General features: G+C 43.6%; 1 protein-coding gene across 2 annotated transcripts in view; it reads left to right on the top strand.

Annotated features, from left to right (window-relative positions):
• Positions 1–2,993: 2,993 nt before the first annotated feature.
• Positions 2,994–9,403, top strand: part of tesk1b (testis associated actin remodelling kinase 1b) — a 21,432-nt gene continuing 15,022 nt past the window's right edge. For both annotated transcript variants that reach the window (XM_008323454.2, XM_008323426.2), the window contains exons 1-2: positions 2,994–3,277; positions 4,589–5,262. In XM_008323454.2, the coding sequence (XP_008321676.1) occupies positions 5,068–5,262 (195 nt within the window). In that variant the 5' untranslated portion in view covers positions 2,994–3,277; positions 4,589–5,067. The remainder of the gene's footprint in view (positions 3,278–4,588; positions 5,263–9,403) is intronic.

Genomic DNA, 9,403 nt, shown 5'->3' with positions numbered 1-9,403 from the left:
GGCGTGGGTGGCGTGGGGCGTGGTGTGCTACCGCTGCGGCGGCTCCTCCCCCACGCCTCTCTTTACTCCTTCGTCTCCTCTGAGACCTGGTGTGTGGACACTTGAAACAGCTGCTGTGTTACTAAAACCAATTATTAGGGCCTGCTTCCCCCCACCCCGCCGGGCTGCCCACACACACAGAGTGGAGCAGGACTGTTACCACAGAGGAGGTCCAAAAAGACGGTCAGATGGAGGACACAGAGGGACCACGGTCCAGAGCCTCACCGTCCAGACCTTCTTGTTGTTTGTAAATTCAGATGCAGCAGAGACTCCTCTTTAATATTTGATCAATGCAGAGGCAGTAAGATATGAGGGGCTTAGACCACAGCCCTGAGGAGATCAGTCAACGTCAATCACATCCAGACTGTGTCCTCCTTTGGACACAGTTAGAGAACTGTATTGGAATAATGTTTGTCCACAAAACCAGTAAAAATGTTGTATTTATTTATGTTTTTATCTGTCATTTTATCTGCACTGATCACGTGTTTTTAGCATTTAGGCATCCTTATTTCTAATGTATTGTGTTAAGTATGTAACTTTAAGTTACTTCTGACTTAATGTTTGATTTTTACATTGATATTTCTATTGGGCTAACCTTTAGCTACCTCTGGGTAGTGTTTATATATTATACTTTTATTCCTGACATCTCAGTTGTTGCTATACATGTCTATCTAACTTTTAGCAATTTTTGGGCTCATCTTTAATTAACTTATGGTTGTTAGTAAACGGATTTATTTGTATATTGACATCTTTTTTACAAACAGCATCTGTCAGTGCTTTGTTTTCATTTCGGTCTCTGGTGGGAATTACGACTGTGAACATGTCGGGTGCTGTAGCCTTATATTGATTCTCCTCCCTGCTGGGCGTCATTAAAACTTTTCAGCAGGGGACCTGAATGAGGACCGGACGAGGCAGCCTCATTAAAAGACATGTTTTTGTCTGTTTTGAGGACCTTGGAAAGATGGATTCCTGGAAACATTGGTAGAAATGAGTGAGTGGTAGTATTGATTAACCAAGTATTGATTAATGTCTGTCAGTAATGGTAATTTGTTTCTGTGGGCTCCAGGGATTTTTTACATTGACAATATGTAAGAAAAACCAAGGCTACATAGGCTCAGTCGTACTGCTAGCCTAAAGTTAGCATGTTCAGCCTTTTAGTTTAGCATGTGAGTGAGTGATTTACAACTTTTAAACACAAAGAGTTACTGTTAATTAAGTTAATGTTTATAATATTGGCTAATGGTCCTTCAGTTGTACGGCTAGCTTGAAGTTAGCTTGCCTGCCGTTGGCTGTCACTTTACTATTATAAAAAACTAAATAACAGATTAAAAGCGTGGCGATGTTGTTAATACAAGGCTGTTTGCCGCAGGCTAGCATATACATAGTTTAAACTGACCTTGTTAGCATCTGTTTGTTGACATCTAAAAAAATTACTGCTGCACATTATGGGATTGTTGCTGAAGGAAGGTTATTATTAGATATGGGTGCTGCTAGCTTAAAATTAACCTGTGTCTACAGGTTTAATTAATGAAATGAAATTATATATATAATATGTATATATTATATATATAAATTAATTGCTAATACAGATCTATAATTCGACAGCCACTATCTTTAAGCTAACAGCCTCTAAAGGGCCCAAATGGACACATTTTGTGGACTGAATTAAACCAATAATCTATTGATAGTTTTTCAGTACCATTTTGATCAACAGACATGTCCTTCTCTGGTGAGGAACAGTTAATTGGTCAGTTAATTAGTCCAATGGCTCATATGGTCAAACAGTTTTAGTGAGACAACACGGTCCACGGACATTTGTGAAGCTGCCAGAGTTTGATTACGATGTAGATGTAAAAACAGAGACATGAAGAGAGGCAACCATCGCACAAGTGATATAGTCACAGGGGTCAGCAGCTGCCAACATAATACACACACACACACACACGCACATACACACGATAGCTAGACAAAGGTGTGACTTTAATGTTTTGACAGATACAGCTGTGTGACGGCATCAATAATACAGTGGCTTTATCAATAATACAGACCATAGATGTCCTCAGGAGGAGGGTGGAGGAGCAGGAGGAACCACGAAGTCCATAATCCTACTGTGAATCACACAAACCAGTGTCACTGACTGCAGTGTGATTTTGGGTTGTCCCAGACGTAAGACCACCATGGCCCTAAAACCACGGTGGTCCTACATCGCAGCATCTAGCGACCAAAGATAACCCGAGATAAAATTCTAGCGGGGTCAGAAATTAAAAAAATTAATTAAAGACCGTATGATGATGTGACAGCTGCTACGACCTACATCTACTGATCAGCCAATAGAAGTGGCTGAGTGAACAGACAGCAGTGACTCTGGTGGTGCACATGGAGGACCTACGCTGATGACACTGGACATTGACATACGTACATGGTAACCTGCGATTCAGTAAACGGTCATGCTACAATCTGCACACGTCAAACGTGGTTGTGGTACCAAAGTTCACTAGATGACACAGTGTGTCACACAGTGGTCCAGTGAGACCAACACCCCACAGAGTATAAAGCTGCTGATGTTGGCCATGTCAGTGCCAGGCCTCAACCACACCTGAAAACAGTTCTCCTTTCCTCTTCCCTCTGTGAACGTGAACGTAGCTTGAGTCTGACCAGCTGATGAATGTGCATGACCTTTGACCCCGGTGTTTGTTCAACAAGCACCAATCAGTGTCTTCCGTTCCCACACAACTCTTTCATGAGTTTTATTAGTTTAACTTGTGTCGCACAAATGATTATTTTGCATGAAGTATGATTGTATTTTTTATCCTTTTGACTGGTTATAGTGAACTGACACAGAGGGGAGATAAAGCCCACAATCAAGAACGCGCCCACGCAGGTGCGTGTTTGCGGGGATCACGTGTGTGCAGCCTCCTCCTCCTCCTCCTCCTCCTCCTCCTTCTTCTACTCCACGCCCCCTAATAAAACGCAGTCACAGTCGGTGCTACTCTTCCTTCGTGCGGCCAAAGTGACGAACGGACTCTGCTGCTTCAGCTCCACAAGAAGAGGAAACTGAGACCAGGCTGGAGTGTGTGTGTTTCTGCAGCCTTCACACACACACACACACACCCCCACATACACGCAGTTGGTGTTTGGACCGTAAAATAGAGCCACAGTAACCGGAGAAGCGGATCCAGGCCTCGTTCATCAGCGGACACCGGTGTGCGTAGACGCGGCTGTGTTTGGACCAGGCCAGGTGAGTTGTCCGCGTTTGGACGAACTCTGCGTCAGTATCTGAGCTCCGGGTCGTGGACGTGATAGAACCTGTGCATGTGTGTGAGGCTGAGCGTGTGTGTATGGAGTGTGTGAGTGTGTGTGTATGAGAATATTAGAGACTCCGCTGTGTGACAGACGAGCCCAGTTCGACATCCATAATTCAACAGACGCAGTCAGGCAACTGTGGAGACGGAGCCACGAGCACGACCCGCAGATTTAGCCTCATTAGGACTGTTATAATTATTATCATCATCAAGAGGAGGGGGGCTCCAGTCTCAGAGGAGACCCCCCCCCTCCCCGAGTGTGCCTCAGCCTCCGTTCATACAGTTTAGGACACTAAAGAAAGCAGTATTAGTATTTAACAAACACAGCAGTGACCTTTCATCAGGGCGTGCTTTTAAGAAGCCTTTATTTTCACACTGAAGACAAAAATGTTTCACGTCTGTGGTCAGAACCTGTGACTCTTTCGAATCATGCTTTTCGAATCGTCACTTTTTTTACCGATTGTGGATCAGAAACATGTCTGATGGATTAGATCTGTCCTTGACGAGACTCCCGAGGACCAGACTGAAGTCTGCTGAGAAGAAGCTGGAGAAGAGACACAGACTGGACTGAGGAGACTGAACCAGAGATGTTGGGAGAAGACCGGGAGAGGAACGGAACATAAAGAACACTGTCCTCACAGTGAAGCACTGAGTCGGTGTGATGCTGTGACGGTGGAGCAGTGGAAACAGTACTGGGAGTCTGACGAGGGTCAGAGGAAGAACTTAAGAAGACCAACCCACCGTTGGAGACATTTGTCCATGGACGACTCAGCCGTGGTGCTCCAGGAGAACAACCCTTATCATATTCTTACTTTTATAGCCATTTTACTTCACTTTTACTTTTGTCTTCTACCTGTTAACTTTGGTACACAGTGTTTTTATAATGGAGTGATTGTCATCTGCTTGTGTTAGTTTCATGTTAGTAAGGTAAGGATATTCATAGGATGCAGGTTGAACGTTAAAAATGGCCTATAATCATGGCCTATAATTTGCTAACTTGGATGACCAGGTGTTCAAACTTCCTTTGGGAAAATTTGACCCATTATTCCCGTGTTCTGACTAAGATTGATCATATTTATTTATTCCCTTTGTTGATTTAAAGTCAACCTTTTTTTTCTCCCTAATATCTGCTCCTTTCTGTACGTGCCATGAAGCTGCAGATCCTCAGTGTGAGCAGCAGTTCTGGTGTCATCACATTTACATTTTTTTTCTTATTTTTCACTCCTCTCTCTCCTCTGCTGTCATAGGCTGCAGCGTCAGAGTGCGCACTGAAGACCCGTGAGTGGATTGGTGGAGAAAGGAGGGAGCGTCGGTCTTTCCCACTGCTGCAGGAGGAGCTGACTAGTTAAAGGAAGCAGAGCGAGAGAAGAAGAAGAAGAAGAAGAAGAAGAAGAGAGAGAAACAGAGTCACCGCTGCCAAGACAGCAGCAGCAGCAGCAGACTCTGCCTCCCTCGGTGCTGCACGTCATGAGACTCCAGACTGCTCCTCAGTGACTCTGCAGGATGCACCGCTGCTGCAGCAGCTGCTGCGTCGTCTCTTAGAGAAGCTGCTCTGACCTGGATCCTGGAGTGCAGTGAAGTGAAGAGCCTGAGTCACAGCTGCCACATTCAGCCTTCTTTCTGTGGCCTTGGAGCAGACATGGGAAATGTAAACAGTAAACGGGCTGGATTTTAAAGTACGCACACATCCCACGTCCTTCACCCTCCTCCTCCTCCTCCTCCAGAGATGGAGTTGGAGACGACGAGGGTTGAGTCGGAGCAGGAGGGAGCGTTGGAGCCTCCTATGCACAGCGTCCACGGGTCCAACCGCATCAGGCCGTCCTCGTACCGGGCCTTGCGCAGCGCCGTGTCCAGCCTTGCTCGTATAGATGACTTCACCCGTGAGAAGATCGGAGCTGGGTTCTTCTCGGAGGTGTTTAAGGTGAGACTCAGTGACCTGGTCTTCTATGCATCGTCTGAGGAAACACTTTCCAAATTCCTCAGGTGACACAACATCCTCGCAGATTATTTCTTAAAAGCTGCAGAAATCCAGTCAGAGCTCAGCGTCGGTCCATAAACAACCAGAACAGATAATGAGAACATGAGCTGAATTAGAATTTCTCCATATTTTTGCATGTGTTTAACAGAAGTATTCAACCAAACGAAGTAGAACTGGTATTGCATCTCGTGAACTTTTTTGTGAAATTCAGCGGAGTGAAATATGTTATTGTTCTGCTGTCACCTTGTTCATCCTGACACAGGGAATTGTTACATTTTAACGCAACTTATCACCTTTGCATTTGCCAGCCATCATTTTCGTTAAAAAAAATTCTGCTCAACTGTATTAATAGTACATGGCATTCAGTGAAGGTACTCTGTTCTGTAGGTGAAATCCTACCAAAGAGTTCTGCAGTTCTGAAGCCAATTAAATCCAAGATCTCACTGATAGGATGAAGTGTTTCTGTTATGAAGTCACAGAAGTTTGAATTTTTTTAACCATCAACAAACAGCACTCTACACACACTAAAATATGCAGAAAAAAACCGACAATAATTGTAGTAATAATCACTAATAATAATAATAATGAAATGCAATCCTTTAATAGTTTGGTGCTCAGACTTTAATGTGCTCCTCTTTGATTGTTAGTCCAATGAGTGTCCAGTCCCAGCTGGACTTGTCTCGGACTCAGCAGCTGTGGACAGTGTTGTGAGGAAGAAGAAGAATGTTTTTTGATGAGGATTTCAGAGAGACCATAAATTCTACTGCTCCAAATACGTCTGCCAAGAAATCCTCTGCTGCCGTAGTAGGTTCAGAATCAGAAGTACTTGATTGACCCCCGGGGGCTAAATGTCCGGGTCACGGCTCCTCCTGTAAAACGCTGCGAGACGAGCCTGAGATTAATATCAAGTGTGAGAAACGTGTAGGAAATGTTTTTAAGATGTGACAAAAACACTTATTACAAGAGCAGAGTAAAATCAGAAAATGTTGTTTAGAGCTGGTCTACTGCAGTAGAGCAGAGTTCTAATGACTCAGAGGAGTAGATTTTTTTTTTTTTTTGTACTTTCTTCTCTGAGCTGCAATGAAAATCACTGTCGAAATACTTAGAAAAAATGTCTCCCAAAGTAGTGGGCCCGTGCCTGGAGTTTCATCATTCACCTGTTTTTTTTTTTTTTTTTCCCAAGGGGGAAATTTTTTTTTTTTTTTTTTTTACCCCCATGGGGAAAATTTTTTTTTTTTTTTTTTTTCAACCGGGGGAACTTTTTTTTTTTTTTTTTTTATCCACAGTGGGAACATTCACAGAAAGCTGTTGCCTGTTGCTGGCCTGTGATTGGTTGATGGGATATTTGCCTTAACAAACAATTTAGCAGGTGTAGCTAATGATGTTGGCCGCATACCATTCAGTTTTTCCAGCGTCGTTAAGTCTTGTCTTAGGTCCTCATCCTTGTGTTTGCACTGATCACATGACGTGTGTGTAATAGATCTGCTGAGGACAGCCAGCTCTGGCCCATGTGGAGGTAACTCTACCTCCGTCTGCCCTGCTCTGACCAGCAGTCTTTATGTTGTTTTGTCAGGCTGATGATTCATCGCACAGATGCAGAATCTTCACACTGACCTCAGTCTGAGGCTTTGACAGAAGACATAACAAGGTCAAAGGTCAATCAAGAGGATTTTTATTTTTCTCATAAATAAATGAATCCTCATTTTTATATCAACTGAAATCAGCCAAATTAAACTTTGCCTGTTTTGCCCAACGATCAACAAACCATGATTTTTAGCATTTCTTTTAAGATTTAGGATATTTCTGCTTTTTGTTTTTAGCAAATATAGCTGCTTTTTTTTTTTAGCCCGTTGAAATAACGTTTAGCTGAACTCTTGGCTATTGTTTCTCTGTGGATTTCTAGACATTTCTTAGCTATCTTAGTTTCATACTGTAGTATTGAATATTTACATTTTCATCCATTTACTGAAACCCAGTCCTGTCAAGGTTTGACCGAGGAGATGGAGCCAGATTCAGTTGATGTTGAGGGATCGTTTAGATCTGTCTCCGTCGTCTCTGTGTCTGTCCAACCTTTTTAAGTCTCTAAATGTTTTCATCTCATTGTTGATCCTAGATTTTTTTGGTCCCATTTCACACGTTTGATATTGGATATATTCCATACCTCTGCCTGGTTGGAGATGCTTCTACTCATCCTTAGCAACACATTGTTCTCATTTCATGATTTGTGTTGTGAGAGTTTTTTTGTCATTTCTGTCAGAGGATCAGGATCAGCTCATGTTCAAGTCGCCACATGTGAAAATATGTCTTTTAATGTGGAAACAAATTCCCAGCAGTTTGTGTGTGTGTAATAAGAGTTGGTTTGATCAAATGTTTCTGCTCGTGTTACTTTAACCCCAGAGCTGCCAGTCTGTGCAGGACAGGAAGGCAAGTCCAACACAGACATGACACTGTGTGTGTGTGTGCGTGCGTGCGTGCGTGTGTGCTGTCACTTGTGTCTTTTGACAACAAAACATGACTCACACTGTAAAAGCAGGCAGACTGTCCTGAGGACATGTTTGTTGTGAATGAGAGGTGATTATCAGGTTAATTATAGTCAATAACCAGAGCGGAGCAGAGCCAAGAAACATACACCTGCACACCGTCTGTCTGTCTGTCTGTGTGTGTGTGTGTGTGTGTGTGTGTGTGTGTCTTTTTTTAGCTTAGCACTTAATGGTTAGTAGTTTTTATAGCATAGCATTTTTAAAGTTGGTTTATTTTGGTACATTTTTTCCTAACGTGTATCATGGCAGCGTTTTGTAACTTTTACAACAGTTTGTTACAAGTTATGTTACAATTTTTTAAAACATTTTTTACTCTCTTGTTTTTTCCTTCCAGTGTGAAATGGTCAAAATGTAAACTTTGGGAAGGTTGACCAAACATATTCTTTGCGTTTCTGAGTGCGTTTTGGTCTGAACTCCTGTGTTCAGGGCTCGTCTCATCCTCTGTTACTGATGGTTTGTGTGTTGATATCACTGAGCGTTTCTCACTTTGACTGAGGACTAGCAGGTTTATTTTGCAGCGTATCTTCTGTGCTGACCTTCTGTAAGCGCTTGTCCTCAAACTCATTAGACCTTTTGGAGCCGTGCCCTCAGCTTTGCCCTTTGAATGACTAATGAACATGCAAATGTAAGCATGTTGACTAGCAGCCTCTTCAAGTCTGCCTCTTAGCTCTGGATCAGCTTTGCCCTTTGTTTGCGGCTCCATTAAAAAGAAAAAGTCAAAGTTGTCGCAGCAGCCATTGGTCACATCTGAACAGACAGAGTTGAATCAGAGGTCGTTACAGCAGCAGCTCAGAGGAAACGCTCGTCCGTCACATTTAGCTTCTGCTGCTGTAAATGTATATGAGGCTTGGAAATGGACGTCCTGTCCTGAGCCTGACTTTAACAGCCTCCGCTCTTGTTCTGTTCTGTTCTGTGTGTGCGCGTGTGGTTCAAGCTCAATGGCGACTCAGCAGGCAGACGTTTACCTCTTCATTCAGTTGTGCAACCTGTGCCTGGAAAGATAGAAACATTCCGTAAAGAGCCAAGACAAAAGCGCAGCAGAGAGAGAGGCATCACGCATGTCCAGACAAATCCTTCAGGTGGGGTTTTTCATCCACCTTTTTAATATTCTTCAAAGACAAAGAAACTCTCTCCTGTATTTTTGAAGGTCTGGAAATGGAATCTGGTGTCACTGCTGCAGTCGTCCTGTTCTGTCGGTGGTCGACGGTGGCGCCGTACGTTTGTAAACGCAGGAAAAAGCCGACGGGCCTCAGGATCAGATTTGGTTCTCATTTCTGCAGGATTTACATCAGACATGAAAATCCCACAGACTTGTTTGTAAAGGCTCTGACTGAACGAGGTCAACTTCAGCTGCTCACACTGGTGCGAATAGACTGTACATAAGAAATGGGTGCGGTTTTACAGGTGGCACAGGTAGACCAGGAGGTCAGGTCAGAATTGACCAAAGTCAAATTATCCTCCATTTGAAAAAAGGGTGTGTGTGTTGAGGGGGGGGGGGGGGGGGGGGGGCCCGTGGGGAGAGGGGGGGAGAAAAAACGCCAAAA

Source organism: Cynoglossus semilaevis, chromosome 1 (genome assembly GCF_000523025.1).
Source record: "Cynoglossus semilaevis isolate Cse_v1.0 chromosome 1, Cse_v1.0, whole genome shotgun sequence".
NCBI lineage: Eukaryota > Metazoa > Chordata > Actinopteri > Pleuronectiformes > Cynoglossidae > Cynoglossus > Cynoglossus semilaevis.
The sequence above is the reverse complement of the archived record's forward strand: the minus strand, read 5'-3'. Positions and strand labels throughout refer to the sequence as shown.